Genomic DNA, 25,377 nt, shown 5'->3' on the forward strand with positions numbered 1-25,377 from the left:
ATTGTCACCCTGCTTATTTAACTTCTATGCAGAGTACATCATGTGAAATGCCAGGCTGAATGAAGCACAAATGGGAATCAAGATTGCCAGGAGAAATACCAATAACCTCACATATTCAGATGACATCATCCTAATGGCAGAAAGCGAAGAGGAACTAAAGAGCCTTTGATGAAAGTAAAAGAAGAGAATGAAAAAGTTGGCTTAAAACTCAACATTCAGAAAACTAAGATCATGGGATCTGGTCCTATCACTTCATGGCAAATAGATGGGGAAACAGTGGAAACAGTGACAGACTTTTTTGGGGAGGGGCTCCAAAATCACTGCAGATGGTAACTTCAGCCATGAAATTAAAAGATGCTTGCTCCTTGGAAGAAAAATTATGACCAATCTAGACAGCCTATTAAAAAGCAGAGACATGACTTTGCTGACAAAGGCCCATATAGTCAAAGCAATGGCAACCCACTCCAGTACTCTTGCCTGGAAAATCCCATGGAAGGAGGAGCCTGGTAGGCTGCAGTCCATGGGTTCGCTAAGAGTTGGATACGACTGAGTGACTTCACTTTCACTTTTCACTTTCATGCATTGGAGAAGGAAATGGCAACCCACTCCAGTGTTTTTGCCTTGAGAATCCCAGGGACAGGGGAGCCTGGTGGGCTTCCATCTATGGGGTCACACAGAGTTGGACACGACTGAGGTGACTTAGCAGCTTAGCAGCATGGCTTTTCTAGTAATCATGTATGGATGTGAGAGTTGGACCATAAAGAAGGCTAAGTGCCGAAGAATTGATGCTTTTGAACTGTGGTGTTGCAGAAGACTCTTGAGAGTCCCCTGGACTGAAAGGAGATCAAACCAGTCAATCCTAAAGGAAATCAATCCTGAATATTCACTGGAAGGACTGAGGCTAAATCTGAAGCTTCAATACTTTGGCCACCTGATGTGAAGAGCCAACTCATTGGAAAAGACCCTGATGCTAGGAAAGACAGAAGGCAGGAGAAGGGGACAACAGAGGATGAGATGGTTGGATGGCATCATCGACTCAATGGACATGAGTTTGAGCAAGCTCTGGGAAATGGTGAAGGACAGGGAAGCCTGGCGTGCTGCAGTCCATGGGGTTGCAAAGAGTCAGACACGACTGAGTGCACATACACACACACACACACACACACACACACACACACGCATACACACACACTAGCGGACAAGGGACAGTGGAGGAAGAAGACTTATTCATTGTTAGCCCTTTGGTATTATTAATAATTCAAATTTATACTATGTGAATGATTACCTATTCAAAGTGAGTGAATGCATGCATGAATGAGCATAAGTCTCCTTGACAAACTCCACAGGACTTGTTTTGGGGCTTCCTTAGCAATATTTCCAGTCTTGAAGGGGACAGAGGCCAGTTACCCACAGTTTGGGGTTGATCTATTCCAATCCTCAGGAGGTATGAGTCCAAGTGTAAGCTCATGCTGCTGCTGCTAAGTCACGTCAGTCGTGTCCGACTCTGTGCGACCCCATAGAAGGCAGCCCACCAGGCTCCCATTCCTGGGATTCTCCAGGCAAGAATATGGAGTGGGTTGCCATTTCCTTCTCCAGTGCATGAAAGTGAAAAGTGAAAGTGAAGTTGCTCAGTCGTGTCCGACTCTTCGAGACCCCATGGACTGCAGCCTACCAGGCTCCTCCGTCCATGGGATTTCCCAGGCAAGAGTACTGGAGTGGGTTGCCATTGCCCTCTCGTGTAAGCTCATGAAGTCCCATTAACCCTATTGAACTTTCGCCCTTGGCCTCCTGAACTACATGAGTCAGCTTTCCAGAGTCTGGGCTCTCAAAATTGTGCATGAGAATTACTTGGAGGCCTTATTAACTGCACAACTTTCCAGCCTAACCTCCAGACACTCAGATTCAAACGTGGGGTGCAGCCGGGGAGGCACTACCACTTGGAAAGAAACTTTCAAAGTCCCTGGGGAGAAACTCTGATGAGTTTGCCTCTGTTCAGAACTAGCCTGAGAGCCTGCCGGATTGGGGAAGAAAGCTGTTCTGAAACGTGGATCCTTTCCTGCAATATTCTCCATATTCATCGTCTTTACCCCATATCCACCTAACTAAAAACTGAGTACTCCACCCCCATCCCCAACCCCCGGCAGGTTTAGGATTGTACTGGTGAGCGCAGGGGCTGCAAGGGTGCACGGTGAGCTGCCCGCGCAGGCGACGTCCTGTTTGCCTTTCCGGTTCCTCGGCCCGCCGGCTCCTTTAAAATAAATAATGCGTGCATGCATACATACAGACGTACGGACGCAAGCAAGTTACCCTCTAGGCTGCGGTGAGTTTTGTTTTTTCCTTCATATTACATATCAGAACTTTGGTCTCCCAATGGGACAGACTCTTTGAAATAAGGATTTCTGCTCCAAATATCCAGGCGTGACGGTTCCTGCAAGTCGTTCGACCAATACGGGAACCTCCTTTCGAGGGGAGACGGGGGAGGGTCTGGTCTTGCGCCCCATCCAGGGAGGGTCTCAGGCTGGTTGGGAGCTGAGGAGATGCTGGGGCGCCCCGGCCGCCCCAGGTGGCCGCTGCTTCGGCCTCTGCAGAGAGCTCGGGGCCGGAGCTCGGGACATCTCTCGGCCCGCGGGACCCCGCCGCCGCCCCCGCCGCCCCAGGGACGAGCCCGGCGGTGCCGAGAGGTGGGAGGCTGGAGCCTGCTGAGGTCATTTCCTGTGCCTCTCCGCGAGCCGCCCCGGGAACCCAGCCTGGCGCTCTGCCTTTAAGGAGCGGGCGGGGAGGGGGCGCGGCGGAGTATTGAATGGGGCTCTGCGAGGTCGGCTCGGCTTTTGTGCAGCCAGCGGGCGGGCAAACCTCCCGGGCCAGCCCGGCCCGCCCCGCCCACGCCGACCCCTGCTGCCGGGGAGCGGAGACCCGGCGGCCGCGGAGGACTCGGGCGAGATCGACGCAAGGTCAGCGGCGGACGCGCGCCGGAGGCGCCCGTGTGCCCGGTGCGCGGCGGGGACGCCCGGGATCTGGCTGGAGGTGAGCGGCCCCCGGGAGCCCCTCGGGCAGAGATACGGTGCGCGCGGGCGTGGGAGTGAGGGTTCGCTGGCCGGGGAGGGTGTTTGGTTAGACTGAGAGAGGATCCGCTGCCTCTGGCCGGAGGGCGATTCCGGAGCAGGTGCCTCCCTACCTGGAAACAAGCTCCTAGCAGCCAGGAGCGCTGGGAACGGAGCGTCGGGCTCGGGGAACTGGCACCAACAGGCGAGGAGTAGCCTTCCTGGAGAGGATCCGGAGTTTGGGACCGGCTCGATCCAGTTGCTCCCTGGAAGGGCCCTCGGAGCGAACCTGCAGGCTTTCCACCGAGTTGCCTGAGCTCTAGCAGGCTCCCGCTTTCTTCCCAGTCTCATCTCGGGTTATCGCTTCTGTGATTCCTAGGTGGTTCTCTTAGGGTCCCGGTGGATTAGGCTTGATTTATGGAGGCAGGTCAGCCAAACAGAAGAGAAAACCAGTCGGGCGCCAAATGACAGCAGGAACTTTGCGTCCTAGAAGCCTTAGAGAGGAATCGGTCACCGGGGCGCGGGGGGTCTTAATGGAGGTGGCAGGGGCAATGAAGACCCTCATTTGGGAGTAGATCTGCTCTCTGTTGGATCTGTGCCTGGTGGTTTAGTCGCTCAGTCGTGTCTGACTCTTGAGACCCCATGGACTGCAGCCTGCCAGGCTCCTCTGTCCATCGGATTTCCCAGGCAAGAATGCTGCATTGGGTTGCCATTTCCTTATCCGGAGAATCTTCACCCACCCAGGGATGGAACCTAAGTGTTGCGGGAAGTCTCCTGCATCGCAGGCAGGGTCTTTACCAACTGAGCCACCAGGGAAGCTCTGGATCTGTTCCTGCCAAGGGACAAGTAAGCTTTTACTATGAATACACCTCATGAAACTTCAGGACGAAGCTTTAGTTCTGGCTAAAACTGCTGCTTGAAAGATGATTTTAATATCAACTTCAGTGGAAAAGTTATTTGCTCCTTAAACTTTTTGGACTGTCTTCTATGCTGCAAACATTGTGCCTTTGGTAACATCACTTAACTCTTTATAGAACACCACTTCGAGTGTTTCTGCATGTTATTATCCCCGTTTTATAAAGGAGGAAATTAGGACTCGGAAAAACAGTGACTTGCCCAAGGTCATGTAACTGAAAAGTGGAGGAGGCAAGACTCAAACGGAAGCCTCTTAAACTGCATTTACATCGCTGTTCACCACCCTCCTTCTCCACAGGCTGCTGAGGGGACCTGTTCAGAGCTGGGTTACTAATTGAAACTAACAAGTGAGCTGAGAAAATGCCTCTGGCACCCCTTCTGCCCTCTCCAGAAGGCATCAGCTACCGGAAGAAGTCACTCTGCTTGCAGAGGAGTGCTCCATATTGTTCCCATCTTCTCTCTATGAGGCTGTGTGTGTGTATTGCTCAGTCGTGTCTGACTCTTTGGGACCCCTGGACTGTAGCCTGCCAGGTTCCTCTGTCCATGGGATTCTCCTGGCAAGAATACTGGAGTGGGTTGTCAGTTCCTTCTCCAGGGGATCTGTCTGACCCAGGGATCAAACCCAGATCTCCCACATTGCAGGCAGATTCTTTACCGCCTGAGCCACCGGGGAAGCCCCATTTGAGGCTGTGTAACTGCAGAACTCTGTGCTCCCTGTGGGTTGAAGAGTGCGTTCCACATGCTGGCGCTGAAGTGTCAGGATCCCCTCACTACTGATCCAAGTGACTCCATAGCAGTCTGGCCACTGAGCCACCATCCTGTGTTCTCTGGCCAACCCTTCTGTCAAAAACGAATTAAAAACTGACCACCTCTGTGGGGAAATTGGTGCTTATTGCTGGCTGGAGTATGAATTAGAATAGCCTCAGGGGAGGGCAGTTGAAACTCTTTGGCCATTGCAAAATGTACATCACTCAGAGGTACAGTTCCATTTCTGGGACTTTATCTTTGGGGTAAACTGAGATGTGTATGAAATAATGTCTATTCATTGAGTATTCATTGTAGCACAGTTTTAGTGAAAGGTTTAAAACAACCCAAGTGTCTGTCAATTAGGGACTCAAATGAAATCAGGTAATAGCCATACAAGAGAATACAATATAGCTCTTAAAAAGCTTGAGGGAAGAATGGGGCAGGTATATATTATTATATATGTACATGGTTTCTCCGGTGGCGCAGTGGTAAAGGATCTGCCTGCAGTGCAGGAGACTCAGGAGACATGGGTTTGATCCCTGAGTCAGGAAGATCCCCTGGAGGAGGAAATGGCAACCCACTCCAGTACTTGCTGGGAAAATCCCATGGACAGAGGAACCTGGTGGGCTGCATTCCATGGGGTTGCAAAGCGTCAGACTGAGTGAGCATGCATGCATACGCACACACGCACATACAGGAAGCTCTCTGAGTTACATTAAGTGCAGTGTGTATAGTATGCCACCATTTGCGTGTGTGTGTGTGTGCAGCATACATATGGACACTTGTATATGCAGGGACATCTCAGAAAGACTCAAATCCTCCTAACAGTGGTTGCCTCTGGGGAAAACTGCCTGGAGTTCAGGGGTGGGAAGAAGCCTTACTTTGTGCATATACTCTTTTGCTTAGTATTCAAAAACAAAGAGGTAAATAATTTTTTTATTTGGCCACATTGCACAGCATGTGGGATCTTGGTTCTCTGACCAGAGATCGAACCCATTCCCCCTGCGTTGGAAACCCAGAGTCTTAACCGCTGGACCATCAGGATAAAAGTCCTGAGATAAAAGACTTTTTTAAAAATCTCCTGACTTGCTCTCTGATAATGGTGTTGAGCACATCTCCAAATATGCCCAGGGCACTGTTGGTTTGCCTTTTGTTTGTTGATAGTAGCTGTTATTTATTGAGTACTTCCTGTGTGCCAGGCTTTTGTATTATAATACCTCCTTTGATTCTCAAAAAAATCCAACATAGTGTGGACTATGAAATTGCCATTTTTGAAAGTCAAAAAATGGTTAAGTGTTGACAGTTTCACATGGTTCGATCTAATATTATTGTGCTCCTTTCAAATATTATTGCCTTCAATTTCAAATAGGTTCAGAGAAGTCAAGCAGATGGTTGAAGGTCACAGTTCGTTCTTGAGTCAGTATTCAAACCCAGGTCTGTTTGGCGCCAAACCTCAGGATCTTGAGTACTACACTCTGCCATTTCTTTTTGTTGGTTTTTGTCTGAGGGATGCTATATTCCTGGATTTCTTAGCCCCTTTTGGGATTTGTGTCCCAGAAGTCTGTAACATGCTCACCTTTTCCTGACTCTCCCACCATTGTGAAATGGGATGCTCACTCAGCATGCGAAAGAGGTAAAATGCATGTTGTTGGCTTGATCAGATAACAGTCGGAGATCAGATTGAGGGAGCTGTGCCCCTGTGTGCACTCACCCTCCCTCCGGCTTCATCCCCAGAAAAGGGGCTCTTCCTTGTCCAGAGCTGGGCAGGTAGTCAGCCTCATCTGCACAGCCCTTTCAGAAGCCCACTGCTAGTGAGTGGGACTCACAGAAGGTGCTCACGCTCAGGGAGTGAGCCACAGTGAGGTGACACAGGACAGCCTAGTGGAGACTGCACCCAGAACGCAGTCCCTGTTACTTTCTGATGCCTCCTGCAGCAACTTCAGGCACTTGCTCTGATTGGCCGTCTTTGCAGGAAGGTTGCAGGATATTCAGACCATAGACCTGAAACCTCACAAACTACAGGGTCTTTGTTCCTCTTTGTGTCTCCAGCCTCACACATAGGAATCATCTAACAAAAATTGGTTAAGTTAAATTTACTGTCAGCATTTTGTCCATTTCTGGTCCATATCCCTAAAGTTTCCAGAGCTATCCCAGGTCAAGTTTGTGTTTTCTCTGATACAGACTGAAGTCACCTAACAACTTCCTCTTGCCTCTTTCCACCACCCTTCTACCCATGGCCCCTGCCTCTTGAGGCATGTCTCTGCTAACCTCTGTGGCCGTGTCAGTCCAGAGCGCTGGGAGCCTTAGGGAGTTCTAAAGCAGGTGCCAAGGCCATGGCAACCATTTGACTCTTGCCTGCCAAGCCATTCAGCATGCTGGGCACTAGTGGGAATTGAGAACTAGGTTTCACAAGAGCAACTATGAGTTGGTGATCATTATAGCTGGCCGGAGGGCACATGGGGATTTATTGTACTGTCCTCCCTACTTGTGTGTGTGTGAAGCTTTCCAGGATAAAACATGAAACAAACAGTTGAGCTGGGGTTTGTCCCCAGCTCATATCCCTTCTGTCATTTCCCCATCTAACGCAGCACATTAATGCTGTATCTTCATTAGGCTAGCCTGGTAGCATAAGACTCCACTGCCGCTATAGTACTCTTGCCTGGCAAATCCCATGGATGGAGGAGCCTGGTAGGCTGCAGTCCATGGGGTCGCTAAGAGTCGGACACGACTGAGTGACTTCACTTTTCACTTTCATGCATTGGAGAAGGAAATGGCAACCCACTCCAGTGTTCTTGCCTGGAGAATCCCAGGGACGAGGGAGCCTGGTGGGTTGCTGTCTCTGGGGTCACACAGAGTCGGACACGACTGAAGCGACTTAGCAGCAGCAGCAGCAGCAGCCACTATAGAAGCATCTTCATGGAAAGAGGACAGTTCTAGATGTTGGGAGATCAGGATTCTTAGTCCAGCTCTGTTACTACTTGCCTCTGTGTCCCTGAGCAAGTCACCGATGCGAGGAGTTTGCTCACCTGTTCAGTGTGAATTGTATCACTTGACCTCCATCTCCGGGATATCGAGAGGGTAACGAGAGAAATAACACCTGACAAAGCAATGCTTTGAAGAGTTAAGGACCATTCTGCAAGTTCATTTCTGCTTATCCTTGCACATCTTTATGGGCGGTTCAAATGCAAGGTGACTTAGCAGCTGAGGTTCAACTTACTGGTTATCTCCCCCTAACATCCTGTATACTAAAGCTGCAGCTCCAGCCACCTGCCTCTGTCGAAAGAGCCTCTGGGTCTTGATTTCACAGCAGGCACCTTGCTCTAGATCCATTTAGAAACCTCTTAGTTCCACTCACATGCTGAGACAAGCCTAACAAGAGTGCCAGCTCCTTCACCAGCATCCCCAAGGCAGGGAGAGGATTAAGCTGAGCACTTCTAAAAACCGTGATGTCATGAAGATGCTGGATTGGGGAAAGAACTCCTTCCAGACTAGGTGTAATCTCAGGTATCACCGTGGGGTAGAGACCAGTGATGTATTTTATTTCCAAAGTCCCTGGAGATTTTGATAATTTGGGTTTCTGCCCTCCAGCAGAATCTGAGCTGCAGCTTTGGCAATCGGTAAGAGGGAATTAACACTCACCAAACTTTTTTTAAACAACACAAAAGAATTGAGTTTCTGCTGCCCTTTGGTTTTACTTGGGTGCTTTTACTGCTAATTCTTAGCCCCGGGCTAGGTTGCAAGATCCCAAGGTCCTAGCTTTGGTCCGCCACTTTTTGTACTTAGGCAGGGAAAGTGAAATCCCCTCTAAAGGACAAAGAAAACTAAACATGAAGCCTCCGGGCCTTCTGTGGAGGCCCCACAAGGTTCTGTTGTGTCTTTTCAGCTGTGATCTTAGCTCAGAGAAGGTCATGTTTTGTTTTTGTCTTTTGTCTTCCTGCCCGTTCCAGTTGGTCCCAGTCTTTTGAGGTGGGGATCGCTGGGAGGTCACAATGTCGAATTGTTTGGGATGACAGTTCTGGGAGCGCAGGACTGAGATCATGTGTCCAGCGTTCTGAGTGCCCAGAACCGAAAGGCTCCATCACCTGACCTGTCAGTGGTTTCGTTGTTGGGCCTTTCTCTACAGGTCTACTGACCTTGTTTTTTAAACAAAAAGGGCACATGACAAATATCCTCCATGCTTATGGAGGATAAAGGGTCAGAATATATGAGACCAGGGTGCCCTGGGAAGTCTAAGGTATAGGTTCACCTTTGCACTGAGAATCTTGAGAGAGCCTATAAAATGTTTCATTCTTAACAGTCTGCTCTTACTCTTTTTTAAAAAACAATGCAAGTTCTTATTAATTTTTTTAATACTTACTTATTTTTATTTATTTGGCTGTGCCAGGGCTTAGTTGCGGCATGCAGGATCTTTGGCTGTCGCATGTGGGACCTAGTTCCCTGACCAGGGCTGGAATCCGGGCCCCCTGCATTGGGAACCTGGAGTCTTAACCAGTGACCACCAGGGAAGTCTTCTCCATTCCACTCTTTGTGAAATCAGTTCTTGCAGTTTTTGGATGGGTAAGGAGCTCAGTGGCTAAGAGTAGGCACTTTAGAATGAGAATCTCAGCCCTGCTGCTTACCAGCCACAGACTCTGTTCCTCAGAGTCCTTACCTGAGAGTGTGGACTAATTCCCACTCCTTGTCTCATGGGTTCTCATGACAATGAAAGAGGCCACATGTGCTTGGTATACAATAAGGACTCAGTAGATAATAGCTGTTTGTGGTGTATAATGGGAGAAAGATATTGTAGAGGTCACATGTCAGGTGGGAGGCATATTGGTGGTGAACCTACCAAAGACAGGCTCACTGGTGCCCCAGGGTAATATTTAGTGACATACAGGAGGTGGCTGGGTTTTCTGAGACCATGTGTCTCCTGAAGAAGGGAAGAGAGATTTTTTTAAAACGACAAATTTTTTCATCTCTCTTTTTTTTATTGAAATATAGTTGATTTACAATGTTGTGCCAATTTCTGCTGTACAGCAAAGTGACTCAGTTATACACATATATACATTCTTTTTTATTTATTTTTAAAATGTATTTATTTTAATTGGAGGCTAATTACTTTACAATATTATAGTGGTTTCTGCCATACATGGACATGAATCACATGGATGTACATGTGTTCCCCATCCTGAACCCCCATCCCACATCCCTCCCCATCCCATCCCTCACGGTCATCCCAGTGCACCAGCCCTGAGTACCCTATCTCATGCATCAAACCTGGACTGGCGATCTATTTCACATGTGACAATATACATGATTCAATGCTATTCTCTCAAATCATCCCACCCTCGCCTTTTCCCACAGAGTCCAAAAGTCTGTTCTTTACATCTGTGTCTCTTTTGCTGTCTTGCATATAGGGTCGTCATTACCATCTTTCTAAATTCCATATATATGTGTTAATATACTGTATTGGTGTTTTTTCTTTCTGACTTACTTCACTCTGTATAATAGGCTCCAGTTTTATCCACCTCATTAGAACTTATTCAAACGCATTCTTTTTGATAGCTGAATACTATTCCATGGTGTTTTTGTACCACAGCTTTCTTATCCATTCATCTGCCAATGGACATCTAGGTTGCTTCCATGTCCTGGCTATTGTAAACAGGGCTGCAATGAACATTGGGGTACATGTGGCTCTTTCAATTCTGGTTTCCTCAGTGTGTATGCTCAGCAGTGGGATTGCTGGGTTGTACGGGAGTTCTGTTTCCAGTTTTTTAAGGAATCTCCACACTGTTCTCCATAGTGGCTGTACTAGTTTGCATTCCCACCAACAGTGTAAAAGGGTTCCTTTTTCTCTGCACCCTCTCCAGCATTTATTGTTTGTAGACTTTTTGATAGCAGCCATTCTGACTGGTGTGAGATGATACCTCTTTGTGGTTTTGATTTGCATTTCTCTGATAATGAGTGATGTTGAGCATCTTTTCATGTGTTTGTTAGCCATCTGTATGTCTTCTTTGGAGAAATGTCTATTTAGTTCTTTGGTCCATTTTTTGATTGGGTCGTTTATTTTTCTGGAATTGAGCTGCAGGAGCTGCTTGTATATTTTTGAGATTAATTCTTTGTCAATTGCTTTGTTTGCTATTATTTTCTCCCATTCTGAAGGCTGTCTTTTCACTTTGCTTATAGTTTCCTTCGTTCTGCAAAAGCTTTTAAGTTTAATTAGATCCCATTTGTTTATTTTTGCTTTTATTTCCATTACTCTGGGAGGTAGGTCATAGAGGATCCTGCTGTGATTTATGTCAGAGGGTGTTTTGCCTATGTTTTCCTCTAGGAGTTTTATAGTTTCTGGTCTTACCTTTAGATCTTTAATCCATTTTGAGTTTATTTTTGTGTATGGTGTTAGAAAGTGTTCTAGTTTCATTCTTTTACAAGTAGTTGACCAGTTTTCCCAGCACCACTTGTTAAATAGATTGTGTTTTCTCCACTGTATATCTTGCCTCCTTTGTCAAAGAAGGTGTCCATAGGTGTGTGGATTTATCTCTGGGCTTTCTATTTTGTTCCATTGATCTATGTTTCTGTCTTTGTGCCAGTACCATACTGTCCTGATGACTGTAGCTTTGTAGTAGAGTCTGAAGTCAGGCAGGTTGATTCCTCTAGTTCCATTCTTCTTTCTCAAGATTGCTTTGGCTATTCAAGGTTTTTTGTCTTTCCATACAAATTGTGAAATTGTTTGTTCTAGTTCTCTGAAAAATACTGTTGGTAGCTTGATAGGGATTGCATTGAATCTATAGATTGCTTTGGGTAGTATACTCATTTTCACTATATTGATTCTTTGGATCCATGAACATGGTATATTTCTCCATCTATTTGTGTCATCTTTGATTTCTTTCATCAGTGTTTTATAGTTTTCTATATATAGGTCTTTTGTTTCCTTAGGTAGATTTATTCCTAAGTATTTTATTCTTTTCATTGCAATGGTGAATGGAATTGTTTCCTTAATTTCCCTAATTTGTATAAGAATGCAAGGGATTTCTGTGTGTTAATTTTATATCCTGCAACTTTACTATATTCATTGATTAGCTCTAGCAATTTTCTGGTGGAGTGTTTAGGGTTTTCTATGTAGAGGATCATGTCATCTGCAAACAGTGAGAGTTTAACTTCTTCTTTTCCAATCTGGATTCCTTTTATTTCTTTTTCTTTTCTGATTGCTGTGGCTAAAATTTCCAGAACTATGTTGAATAGTGGTGAGAGTGGGCACCCTTGTCTTATTCCTGACTTTAGGGGAAATGCTTTCAATTTTTCACCATTGAGGATAATGTTTGCTGTGGGTTTATCATATATGGCTTTTATTATATTGAAGTATGTTCCTTCTGTGCCTGCTTTGTGGAGGGTTTTTATCATAAACGGATGTTGAATTTTGTCAGTCTTTCTCTGCATCTGTTGAGATAACCATATGGTTTTTATCTTTCAATTTGTTAATGTGGTGTATACATTCTTTTTTAATGTTCTTTTCCATTATGTTTTATCCCAGGAGAATGGATATAGTTCCCTGCTATAGTAGGACCTTGTTGTTTATCCATTCTAAATTTGATAGTTCTCATCTGCTTATCCCAAACTCCAAGTCCATCTCTCCCCACTCCCGTTGACAACCACAAGTCTGTTCTCTAAAGACAAATTTTTATTATGGGAAATTCCAGGCATATATTCAAGTAGAGAGACCAGTATACCCATCACCCAGTTTAAGAAATTATCAGTGTTTTGACAAGTCTTATTGCATATATCTCTCTCATCTCCTATATACCAGCTTCTCACCTCCTGTATACCAGCCTCTCACCTCCTATATACCAGCCTCTCACCTCCTATGGTGAAGTGTTTTAAAGCAAACCCCAGGCATTACATCGTTTCACCTGTAAGCCATATTTATCTCTAAAAGATAACATTAAAATATATTATCAACCTAAGACTCATGCTTCCACTGCAGAGGGCACAAGTTCAATTCCTGGTCAGGGAACTAAGATCCCACATGCTACATAGCACAGTCCCTGCCCCCGGTTTTTTTTTTTTTTTTTTTTGGTTTTTTTTTGAAGGGTGAGAATAAACAGTAGATTTATTTTTATTTTATTTTTATTATTATTTTTTTTTATTTTATTTTATTTTTAAACTTTACAATATTGTATTAGTTTTGCCAAATATTGAAATGAATCTGCCACAGGTATACCCGCGTTCCCCATCCTGAACCCTCCACCCTCCTCCCTCCCCTCACCTCCCTCTGGTTCGTCCCAGTGCACCAGCCCCAAGCATCCAGTACCGTGCATCAAACCTGGACTGGCGACTCGTTTCATACATGATATTATACATGTTTCAATGCTATTTTCCCAAATCTCCCCACCCTCTCCCTCTCCCACAGAGTTCATAAGACTGATCTATACATCGGTGTCTCTTTTGCTATCTCGTACACAGGGTTATTGTTTCCATCTTTCTAAATTCCATATATATGCGTTAGTATACTGTATTGGTGTTTTTCTTTCTGGCTTACTTCACTCTGTATAATAGGTTCCAGTTTCATCCATCTCATTAGAACTGATTCAAATGTATTCTTTTTAATGGCTGAGTAATACTCCATTGTGTATATGTACCACAGCTTTCTTATCCATTCATCTGCTGATGGGCATCTAGGTTGCTTCCATGTCCTGGCTATTATAAACAGTGCTGCGATGAACATTGGGGTACATGTGTCTCATTCCCTTCTGGTTTCCTCAGTGTGTATGCCCAGCAGTGGGATTGCTGGATCATAAGGCAGTTCTATTTCCAGTTTTTTAAGGAATCTCCACACTGTTCTCCATAGTGTCTGTACTAGTTTGCATTCCCACCAACAGTGCAAGAGAGTTCCCTTCTCTCCACACCCTCTCCAGCATTTATTGCTTGTAGACTTATTGATTGCAGCCATTCTGACTGGCGTGAAATGGTACCTCATAGTGGTTTTGATTTTCATTTCTCTGATAATGAGTGATGTTGAGCATCTTTTCATGTGTTTGTTAGCCATCTGTATGTCTTCTTTGGAGAAATGTCTATTTAGTTCTTTGGCCCATTTTTTGATTGGGTCATTTATTTTTCTGGAGTTGAGCTGTAGGAGTTGCTTGTATATTTTTGAGATTAGTTGTTTGTCAGTTGCTTCATTTGCTATTATTTTCTCCCATTCTGAAGGCTGCCTTTTCACCTTGCTAATAGTTTCCTTTGTTGTGCAGAAGTTTTTAATTTTAATTAGGTCCAATTTGTTTATTTTTGCTTTTATTTCCAATATTGCCCCCAGTTTTTTAATGAAAAAAAAAGTATCAACCTAGAAAATTAACAATCATTCTTTAAAATCACCTGATAGTAGGGAGACCATATGTCATGGTTTAGGACAGACCAAATTTATGCTTATTGTCAAGCATAATTATTAAAAGCACCCTACTGCTGCTAAGTTGCTTCAGTCATGTCCGACTCTGTTTGACCCCATAGACAGCAGCCCACTAGGCTCCCCTGTCCCTGGGATTCTCCAGGCAAGAATACTGGAGTGGGTTGCCATTTCTTTCTCCAATGCATGAAAGGGAAAAGTGAAAGTGAAGTCACTCAGTCGTGTCCGACTCTTAGCGACACCACTTACTGCAGCCTACCAGGCTCCTCCGTCCATGGGATTTTCCAGGCAAGAGTACTGGAGTGGAAAGCACCCTAGAAAGGGGATTTAAAAAGTCCTGGTGATGGATGTGTCTTCCAGCCCTTCTCTGCTCTGTTCCCCCTCTGCGTCTATATCTCCCTTCTCATGCACATATACACATTCTTCTTCTTCATTTTCTCATCCCTGACCCAGGTTTGTTTCTCTTCAGGAGACATCTGGGTAAATTCCCCTGGCTGGGGATATTATAGGTGTCTGCTTGGCTTGTTCTGCATCTGTCTGGAATGTATTCTAAAGATTTGTGGTTTCCTCCAGTGTGTGTGCATGCTTAGTCACTCAGTTGTGTCCAACTCTTTGCGACCCTATGGAATGATCCGCTAGGCTCCTCTGTCCATGGGATTTTCCATGACAAGAATACTGGAATGGGTTGCCATTTCTTCCTTCAGGGGATCTTCCCAACCCAGGGATCGAACCCGTGTCTCCTGTGTCTCCTGCATTGGCAGGTGGGTTCTTTACAGCTGAGCTACCTGGGAAGCCCACGGTTTCCTCCAGAGGCTATAGAAAAATATCTACCAATTTTCTGGTTTGCATTTTATAACTTAAAGGAAAGTGGGAATCTGTTCCAAAACAGGATGATTTGATGACAACATATGAAATCCCAACTGAATAGAAACTTGTCAAGGAAATTTGAAGATTACATTCTCGTTCCATTTTTTTTTTCCCCATCTGAAATCTTTATTGTTGTAAAAAATCAGTACCCAGCTGGGAATCACAGTTCTATCTCCAGTTAGCCTTGTGATCATGGATGAATCTGCTACCCAGTTTAAGCTTTCCCTCAACACCCTCCCCCTAGCACAGTCCACTCCATTTCTCTGCTTCCTCTTATTTGCATATTGATTAGTAATTGTGACTACATTGTAATTTTGCAATTAGACTTTTCCAAAGAGTTGTTTGAAAAGACACGGGGACCTCTTTCATTTCCCTTTGCATCTCCAATGTCTAGAACAGTGTCTGGCACTGAATATTTGTAATGAACACATTTTTGTTAAATGGATAATTGAATGAAAAACCAGTGAGCCCTGCTTTTCACTTCTGTAACAGTGAGACAAGGTTCTCCTTGCGGTTTCTCAGGTTTTGTGATTTTTCTGAGGCTGCACAGCTGCCATATGATGAAACAGGACCAGCTGAGCTCAGAACTTGCCCATGGGACAGAGGGAGAGCCAGGCTCACTTACCTTCCCCACCCTGTTTCCTCTGCTTTCCGTCGATCTCCTCCTTTCCCCACCGAACTCCTCCTCACACACTTATCTTTTCCCCTCTCTGTATGCTGGTCCTCAGGGCTCCCTGGAATCTCCACAAGGTGCTCCCATCATGGCAGAACTCACGGTGGAGACGCGGGCCAGTGTGGACTGGCAGAAGCGCTGCTTGGTCCTAGAAACCCAGCTTTTCCGGTTCCGACTGCAGGCCAGCAAGATCAGAGAGCTGCTGGCCGACAAGGTGAGTCCTGGGGAGCAGGTAGTCTCTAAGGTCCCTGAAGAAATCACTGTCAGAGAGGAGAGTTGGGGAAGGCCAACTTTCTTTTCATTTTTTGTTTTTTAGAGGTTTGATTGATTGGTTGATTGATTGTAATATATTTGACATATAACATTGTGTAATTCAAGGTGTACAATATGTTAATTTGATCCATTTATATATTATAATATGATCACCATTGCAGCAATAATTAGCTTGTCTATCATATTACATAATTATCATTTTAGTGGTTGGAATAATTACATTCTAGTCTCAGCAAGTTTGATGATTATAGCACAATGAAAAGTGAAAGTGTTAGTCACTCAGTCATGTCCAACTCTTTGAGACCCCATGGATTGTAGCCCGCCAGGCTCCTCTGTCCATGGAATTTTCCAGGCAAGAATACTGGAGTGGGTAGCCATTCCCTTCTCCAGGGGATCTTCCCAACCCAGGGACCTAACCCAGGTCTCCTGCATTGCAGGTGGATTCTTTACCATTTGAGCCCCCAGGGAAGCCCTAGGGTACAATATTGTTGTCTATATTCATTATACTGTGGATTTGATCTCTAGGGCTTATTTAGTACCTGTTGCAGTACGGTGAACTTTTTAAAAAATTTTATTTCTAATTGGAAGATAATTGCTTTACAATATTGTGTTGGTTTCTGCCATACATCAACATGAATCAACCATAGGTATACATGTATCCCCTCCCTTTTGAAAGGGCTTCTCCAATAGCTCAGTTGGTAAAGAATTCGCCTGCAATGCAGGAGACCCCGGTTAAATTACAATCGGGAAGATCCACTGGAGAAGGGATAGGCTACCCACTGTAGTATTCTTGGGCTTCCCTTTTGGCTCAGCTGGTAAAGAATCCGCCTGCAATGCGGGAGACCTGGGTTCGGTCCCTGGGTTGGGAAGATCCCCTGGAGAAGGGAAAGGCCACCCACTCCAGTATCCTGGCCTGGAGAATTCCATGGACTACAGTCCATGGGGTCACAAAGAGTCGAACACGACTGAGTGACTTTCACTTTCCCTCTTGAACCTCCCTACCACTTCCTACCCTATCCCACCCCTCTCCAAAATACGAAGGCAGCTCATACAGCTCAACAGCAGAAAAACAACCCAATCAAAAAGTGGGCAGAAGACCTAAACAGACATTTCTCCAAAGAAGACATGCTGCTGCTGCTGCTGCTGTCGCCTCAGTCGTGTCTGACTCTGTGCGACCCCATAGACGGCAGCCCACCAGGCTCCCCTGTCCCTAGGATTCTCCAGGCAAGAACACTGGAGTGGGTTGCCATTTCCTTCTCCAGTGCATGAAAGTGAAAAGTGAAAGTGAAGTTACTCAGTGTCCAACTCTTAGCAACCCCATGGACTGCAGCCTACCAGGCTCCTCCATCCATGGGATTTTCCAGGCAAGAGTACTGAGTGGGGTGCCATTGCCTTCTCCGAAAGAAGACATACAGACAACTAATAAACACATGAAAAGATGCTCAAATTGCTCATTAGTAGAGAAATGCAAATCAAAACAAGTAATACAAGGAAGGTGAACTTTTAATAAGGTGCTTCCCACACTCATAAAATAAAACCCAGGTAGGTTTTTTTTTTTTCAAAGATCAAAATCTAAGCAGTTTACTAATCTGTCATCTGGCATTCTTTCCGACTCTGCTTCTCCCTGTAACACACCAAAGAAATGCTACAAATCTCCTTGGTCTTGGATCACTTCTTGAGTCATGGGTGTCTGCAGTGGAGGTTCTATTATTCCCCTAATACTTCTTTCTCAGAAGTATTACTCAGAAAGAAGTAATACTTCTTTCTCTCAGAGAAAGAAGATATTTTAGGAGAGTTGTTCCACATGTAGATGTATTTTTGATGTATTTGTGGGGAGGAAGGTGATCGCCACATCTTACTGCTCTGCCATCTTGAAGGTCCCCGTGATATTTTAGGAGAGGAGAATGGATATCCCCACCCTGCTGCTCACCCTCTGTTAAGAGTGTGAACTGTGGAAGGCAGCCTGCTTGCTGGTGACAAGGACCCAGGCTTTGGAGCCAGACTACCTGGCTCTGCCACTTTCTAGCTTTGTGACTGAGGGCAAGTCCCTTTACCTCTCAGGCAAGGACACAAATGTCTACCTACACAGGAAAAAGGAAAGTCCTTAGTGAAAACGAATATGTGATCCACAGTGACTGAATACTTGAGAGAATAGCCCACAGTGAGTGAGAGTCCATGTATGCAACAGACTGGACTCAATTCCGCCCCCCAAGAATTTCTAGTAACTGTTGTTCCAACTGTTCTAAGAACTGTGGGCAAGACACTATAAAGTCCATGAATTCAAAACTACTTGAGGGAATTCCCTGGCAGCCAGTGGTTAGGATTCCATACTTTCACTTCTGAGGACCCAGGTTCAGTCCCTGCTTGGGGAACTAAGATCCCACAAGCCAGTCAGTGTGCCCCCACCCTCCCCAAAATAAAACTATTGAAGACATAATAAAGTGATTGAAAATATAAGACGAGGACAGGACATCATCCAAAAAGATCAGAAAGAGAACCAAATAGGACTGCTAGACATGGAAAATATTTGCACTGAAATGAAATACTCAGTGGCTAGATTAACATCAGATAAGGCGCCACGCGAGACAGGCCTCAGGAATGGAAAGATGGGCCTGAGGACATAACCCAGACTCGAGGGCAATGCAGAGAGATGAAGACACAGGCTAAGACGTGGATGCCAGAATGACAAGATCCTTTTTGAAGATTCCAGAAGTGGAGAAGAGAGGCATGACTTCAAGAGATAATGCCTTTAAAGTTTCCAAAGTTGATGAAAGACCTGAAGCCTGAGATTTAGGAAACAGGATGAGCCAGGCAGTACATGTGTTTAAAAAATCCATTCCTTTTCATGTGACATTCCAGACATAAGCAGCCTAGCTCTGCGGGGAGGCCTGCGCATGTTTGAAGGTGGTTCACCCTCATGACCACATTCCGGTCCCTTCCCTTTGAGAGCATGACCCAAAGGCTGCCTTCATTCCTTCCACTCACATCCCATTGGCCACTTATTCATGTGGTTATATCCCGCCACGGAGAAGATTGGAAAGTGTAGTCTTTATTCTAGATAACCATGTGCTCTGTTAAAAGTCAGAGCTTCTACCTATATGACAAATAGGGGGAGAAGAGAATGTGGGAAACAAATAGAAGTCTTTAAGTCTCAGTCACTTCAGTCGCTCAGTCATGTCTGACTCTGCGACCCCATGGACTGCACTACACTAGGCCTCCCTGTCCATCACCAACTCCCGGAGCTTGCTCAAACTCATGTCCATCAAGTCAGTGATGCCAGCCAACCATCTCATCCTCTGTCATCCCCTTCTCCTGCCTTCAATCTTTCCCAGCATCAGGATGTTTTCCAATGAGTCAGTTCTTTGCATCAGGTGGCCAAAGTATTGGAGTTTCAGCTTCAGCATCCGTCCTTCCAATGAATATTCAGGACTGATTTCCTTTAGGATTGACTGGTTTGATCTCTTTGCAGTCCAGGGGACTCTCAACACTACAGTCTTTTCCCAACACTACAGGTTGAAAGCATCAATTCTTCGGCGCTCAGCTTTCTTTATAGTCCAACTCTCACATCCATACATGACTACTGGAAAAAACATAGCTTTGACTAGACACACTTTGTTGGCAAAGTAATGTCTTTATTTTTAATAGCTGTCTAGGTTGGTCATAACTTTTCTTCCAAGGAGCAAGAGTCTTTTAATTTCATGGCTGCAGTTACCATCTGCAGTGATTTTGGAGCCCAAGAAAATAAAGTCTGTCACTGTTTCCATTATTTCTCCATCTATTTGCCATAGAGTGATGGGACTGGATGCCACAATCTTAGTTTTTTGAATGTTGAGTTTTAAGCCAACTTCTTCACTCTCTTCTTTCACTTTCATTAAGAGGCTCTTTAGTTCCTCTTCACTTTCTGCCACAAGGGTGATGTCATCTGTGTCTAGAATAATAGAAATAACAAATAGAATGTATGACTTTCCAATCAGGAGAGTAGCTACTGGAAATGGAATAAAATCTATTAAATCCAGGCAGGGAAGAGAAACAGGAATATAGAAAATAAGGAGTAAATACAAAGCACAAAATGCAGCAGTAGAAATAAATCCATATACAACATTGTAACCAACTATACTTCAATTAAAAAAAATAAGGAATCCAAATATATTGGTCATAAATAGACCTATACAAGAATGTCTATTGCAGCATTGATGCATGAAAAGTTGAAAATATTCTAAATGTTTATCAACGTGATTGGGTAACTATGTTGAGTGCATTTGTGCAATGGAATACTACATTGCAGTTAAAAATGAGTCAAGTAAAGCTATATGTTTAAGATCAACAAATCTCAAAAACCAACACTGAACAAAAAGGATCAGAAGAATATGTATACAAAACTACAGTTTATATAAAGTATTAAACTTGCACAAAACAGTAATGTCTGTTGTTGAGGGGTGTTTACAAATGAGGTAAAAATGTAAACATAGTCAAGTGTAGGGTACATACGTACAAAGGAGAGGAGTAACACTGGAGAGAGGAACACTGGAAGCGTCAGCTGTCTGTAGAGGTTTATTTCATAAAAAGTCAGAAGCAGATCTGACAAAAATTAAGATTTGACAAAGATGAATAGTGGATACGTGTTTTTTTAAAAATTATTGTCTATACGTTTCTGTTGGCCTGAAACATTTCATGATAGAAAAATAAAGCGTTTTTAAATGCTTTCCTCCCCTATTCCCCAGTGGCCTTAAACACATTATAAATAAACATGTTCTTTTTCCACAGCCCCTTGGATCTGGGGAGGTTGAACTTCTATTGGGTTGGCTAAAAAGTTCACTCAGCATTTTCCATAAGATCTTGCGGAAAAACCCAAACGAACCCTTTGGCCAACAGAGTATAATATCAGCCCTTTCTTTTCTTCCAGACTTTATTTTCTAAGTAACCAGAATGCTCTCTAAGTACCAGTACTTATCATCTAAGCAACCAGAACGCTTTCCCATAAGACCTTGGGGGCTCAGGGTGGGACTTGAGTAAAGAAAGGAGAAGTATTTAGACTCAGGGCAGAAGAGCCTGGGGGTATAGGAGTGGAGAAGGGAGAGAAAGAAATCTTGACTAGGAATCATGGGCTGGAAGACTTAAGCAGGGTTAGGGCATTAGCCTGACATCGGACCTCTTGGCAGGAAACCTTAAGGCCATAAATACCGCGTTGCTCAATGTCGGGGCCGCTCTTGTCATCTGCTGTCATTCCCCAAACCAGTAGGCCAGATTCTGCAATTCATTAGAGGTTTTCCCCAGTACATCAAGGTAAGTTTCAGGTCCTAGGAAGAGATGACCCAGATTTCTCAGGAGAGCTCCTGCTGGGGCTGGGCCCTGATCGCCATCCCTGTCCCTGCTCCCAGAACTTACTTCTTAGTTATCATCAGCACCCACCTGCACCGAGGTGAGCCAGGTCAGCTGGGTCCCTTTGCCCCACCCCCTCACCTGCCTGCCCCCTCCACTGCCACTGTTCCACACAGTTAGCCCACTAGCCCGCCCGCTCGTGGAGATGGCACTGCCTGGATGACTGATGGCCACTCACTCGCCGCTGGCAGTGGTGCAGGGCAAGCCGAGCCTGCGTGTCTCCCAGGGGACGGGCCCTGCCTGTGATCAGATGCCACCCGCTGGCTGCTAAGGCTTGGGAAGGAGCCCTCCTTCTTCCCCATCACACAGCCTGCTCATACCTGACTCCCTCTTTCAGAATTGTCATTTGACACATGAAATCGTTGTGCTGAAAACCAAATTTTTTTAAAAAAGAAAAAATGTCAAGGCTGCCAGATAATTCCTCACCTATTTTTTGGGCTCCAAAATCACTGCAGATGGTAACTGCAGCCATGAAATTAAAAGACACTTACTCCTTGGAAGGAAAGTTACGAACAACCTAGACAGCATATTAAAAAGCAGAGACATTACTTTGCTAACAAAGGTCTGTCTAGTCAAGGCTATGGTTTTTCCAGTGGTCATGTATGGATGTGAGAGTTGGACTATAAAGAAAGCTGAGCGCCGAAGAATTGATGCTTTTGAACTGTGGTGTTGGAGAAGACTCTTGAGAGTCCCTTGGACTGCAAGGAGATCCAACCAGTCCATCCTAAAGGAGATCAGTCCTGGGTGTCCACTGGAAGGACTGATGCTGAAGCTGAAACTCCAATCCTTTGGCCACCTGATATGAAGAGCTGACTCATTTGAAAAGACCCTGATGCTGGGAAAGATTGAGGGCAGGAGGAGAAGGAGACGACAGAGGATGAGATGGCTGGATAGCATCACTGACTCGATGGACGTGAGTTTGGGTGGACTCCGGGAGTTGGTGATGGACAGGGAGGCCTGGCGTGCGGCGGTTCATGGGGTTGCAAAAAGTCAGAGTGAGCGACTGAACTGAAGGGTGAGAGAGGGGAGGGAGCGGGAGGAGGGGAGACAGGTCTAGACCCTGTTTCTGCTGGGACGCCTCTCACGGTCTGCTGTGCCCTTGCCAGGGCCACCCATCCCGGGGGCCAGGTGAACTGTGGACTCACTTTCCGTCTGGCACAGGAGTCGAGAGAATGGCTCATGTTTTGGAGGTCGCGTCTTGTTCTGCTTCCGGGAGCCGTTTTTCCGGCTCTCTTGGTTGTGTTGAAGAAGTTACAGCTAATCTGATCAATCTAAAGTGAAGTGAAGTGAAGTCATCACTCAGTCGTATCCGACTCTTTTCGACCCTGTGGACTGTAGCCTACCAGGCTCCTCCTTCCGTGGGATTTCCCAGGCAAGAATATTGGAGTGGGTTTCATTTCCTTCTCCAGGGGATCTTCCCAACCCAGGGATTGAACCCAAGTCTCCCGTATTGCAGGCAGACCCTTTACCCTCTGAGCCACCAGGGAAGCCTAGATCAATCTAAAAGTTGATGCTGTCCTAAGAGCTGGATGTGTTAAAAGTCCCTTGGACTTTGTTCATTCTTGCCAACCTTGTGCCTCAGTTTTCCCTTCAGAAAAGTGGGAGGATGGCATCTATCTGCAATAGAGCTTCGTAGGAATTATCATAATGAGTACATGGCATCAATATGAGGACTAAAACGAGTTTAACATTTTTTTGTTTATTTACTCCCTCTCTGCTTCCAAAGGGGATTTGAGTGGATCTGTTAAAGAGAGGACTTTATGTAATAAAATATCCCACATTTTTTAGCTTGAATATTTTTAACCGAGGCAGGTCTTCCTGAGGCCTGTTCTGGTGGGTCTGTACGCACTTCCTCTTTTTCTAGAATCCCTTACTGGTTTCTCCAGCCAAGGTTTTGAAATACAGTAACTCAGTTTTATATTTATATACCAAAAATTTGTACTTCAGGATTTTTTTTTTTTTTTTTTGAGTGTATCAATGGTTCCGTTCAGTCCCTTAAACAAAGGAACAATGACTATTGCTCTTCCCCACTCTGACCAAGGATTATACAGAGGCAGCGATTCAGTTTAGGCACCAGCTTGACAGAGCAAGATAGTTCACAGAACCCAGAAAAACATCCTTATATACTTCAGAATTTGTGAGAGGCCGGTACTGTTATATAAAAGGAGAACACTAGGGCTAATTAGGACTAGTTGGAAATAAAGTCTGCATAAAGTCATCACAGAATCAGCCTTAGCAGATCTCCTTGCTGATAGATCCGATTTGCCTTCTAGAACTTTTATTCACTATGTTTAAGGGTGTGCATGCATGTGCGTCTGAGTGTAGAGAATTTTTTTTATTCTCCTAACCCCCATTTTTTAATAAGGCCCACTATAATATTTCCCAGGAACTGTAGTCTTGCTAGAGCTTTGTACTCCTATAAAGTCATTTGAGAAGAGTCCTGTACTGATGGGGGCTTGGCCCTGGGATTTTTGCATCCCCAAAGGAGTCAGTTAGCTTTGCTTTGCATTCTGTAGCTGGTCTAGCGTTTTTCAGAGAGTGGTCTGTGGACCACCCGCATCAGGATCACCTGGGGTTTTCTTTTCAAGCACATTCCTGGGTTCATGCCTCAGACGTGCTAAATAAAAACCTCTGTGGGCACAACGCAGGGATCTGTAACAAGATCCGTGTGGATGACTGTGCCCCTGAGGGTGTGAAATCTACTGCCACAAACTCCTGCCCCGAACATGTCCTGGGCCCCATTCAGCCATCCTTCTAGCCTTGAGCCCTGTGCGCCTCAGAGGGACTTTTGGGCTGGGTGGGGCCATTGGACCCACAGACAAGACTTAGGAGTCCCTTCTTTCCTGCCTCTTCTGCACTCGGACACCAGGGCAGCCCCACAGTTGTGTGTTTTATATATATGGGAATAAGAATATGATTTCAGTTGAACACAGGATTTGATATTAAAAAACAAAAAGCTGAGAATCAAGGTCTTTGATGACAACAGAGTTAGAACCATTTAATAGCTAGCACTGGGGGTTGTAATTTCAAAGGCTTAACTAATTTTCTATGAATGCAGAAGTTAACTAAGCTTCTATGAACTCAGTGGGAGGGTTCTGGGGAGGATTCAAGGAATGTGCTATATAGCTAGAGGAGGAAGCCAGGTGTCGCCAGAAGAAAAGGTAATTGTCGCGTGTCCAGGTCTCCTGAGTTTTCAGGAGAAGCTGAGAATCGGGGATTGCATTTTGGAGTCTGGGTTTTTGCAGGACGTGAAATTTGGATGTGAGGGCAGCGGTAGCTAAGGGTATAATAGACTAAGCCAGTCCTCTGGAGTTTGAATCCTGGCTCTGCCTCCTGGCTGTGTGACCTTAGGCAAATTGCCTTATCCCTCTGCGTCAGTTTATATGTACAACAGGGATAATAACAAGACCTGCCTCCTAGGATTGGGATGAAGATGGAATGAGTTGATACATTGAAAGTGCTTTAGCCAGTGCCAGACACATACAAGTGGCCTTGTTTAGATATATCTGTGTTGGCTAAATGCCCACAACATGGTAGGTCTTACACGATGCTCTGTAGGCTAATAGCCCTGACTTAAAGCCTTTCTTTCTGTAGATGGATCATAAGCAGCATGACCAGGTAATTTACCATGTAAACCAGGAGACTTTGGAGAGAGAAAGGAAGGCTCTATTACTCATTATTCTGGAGGACAGGTGACCACAGGACTGTCCCAGGGAAACTGGTCTGCCTGGTCCTAAGCCCCATCTTTGGTTGTGAAAATCCAGCAAGTAGCTTATATCTGCAAACTGCTCGGGAAGTGCCAGGTTATGCACGTGAGCTGGCCGTGAGGCATCTCCTGTGATCTTCACCACAACCCTAGGAGGTGGACATTCGTTACTGTTTTTTCTACTGGTGAGAAAACTGAGGCTCAGAGAGGTTAAGGAATTTATAAGTCACACTGTGGTGGGGCCAGCCGGGCTCCAGAGCCTTATTGCTTACCGGTACCATTCTCTTCAGAGGGTGTGATGCAATGGTAAGAATGTTGAGCCTTTTCAGAGGGATAGCTGAGATCAGCCTGGCGAGGCTCCGGGCTCGAACCGCTGCTCAGCACGCAGGTCTGTCCT

At 45.3% G+C, this 25,377-nt stretch overlaps 1 protein-coding gene across 4 annotated transcripts in view; it reads left to right on the top strand.

The window, feature by feature from the left end:
* Window positions 1-2,237: 2,237 nt before the first annotated feature.
* Window positions 2,238-25,377, top strand: part of PLEKHH1 (pleckstrin homology, MyTH4 and FERM domain containing H1) — a 58,645-nt gene continuing 35,505 nt past the window's right edge. For 2 of the 4 annotated variants that reach the window (XM_061429202.1, XM_061429204.1), the window contains exons 1-2: window positions 2,238-2,320; window positions 15,678-15,836. In XM_061429202.1, the coding sequence (XP_061285186.1) occupies window positions 15,711-15,836 (126 nt within the window). In that variant the 5' untranslated portion in view covers window positions 2,238-2,320; window positions 15,678-15,710. Of the gene's footprint in view, window positions 2,321-2,742; window positions 3,025-15,677; window positions 15,837-25,377 lie in introns of those variants that run through there. The other 2 variants (XM_061429201.1, XM_061429203.1) reach the window with 2 other exon arrangements.

This window comes from Bos javanicus, chromosome 10, assembly GCF_032452875.1.
Source record: "Bos javanicus breed banteng chromosome 10, ARS-OSU_banteng_1.0, whole genome shotgun sequence".
NCBI classification, from domain to species: Eukaryota; Metazoa; Chordata; class Mammalia; order Artiodactyla; family Bovidae; genus Bos; species Bos javanicus.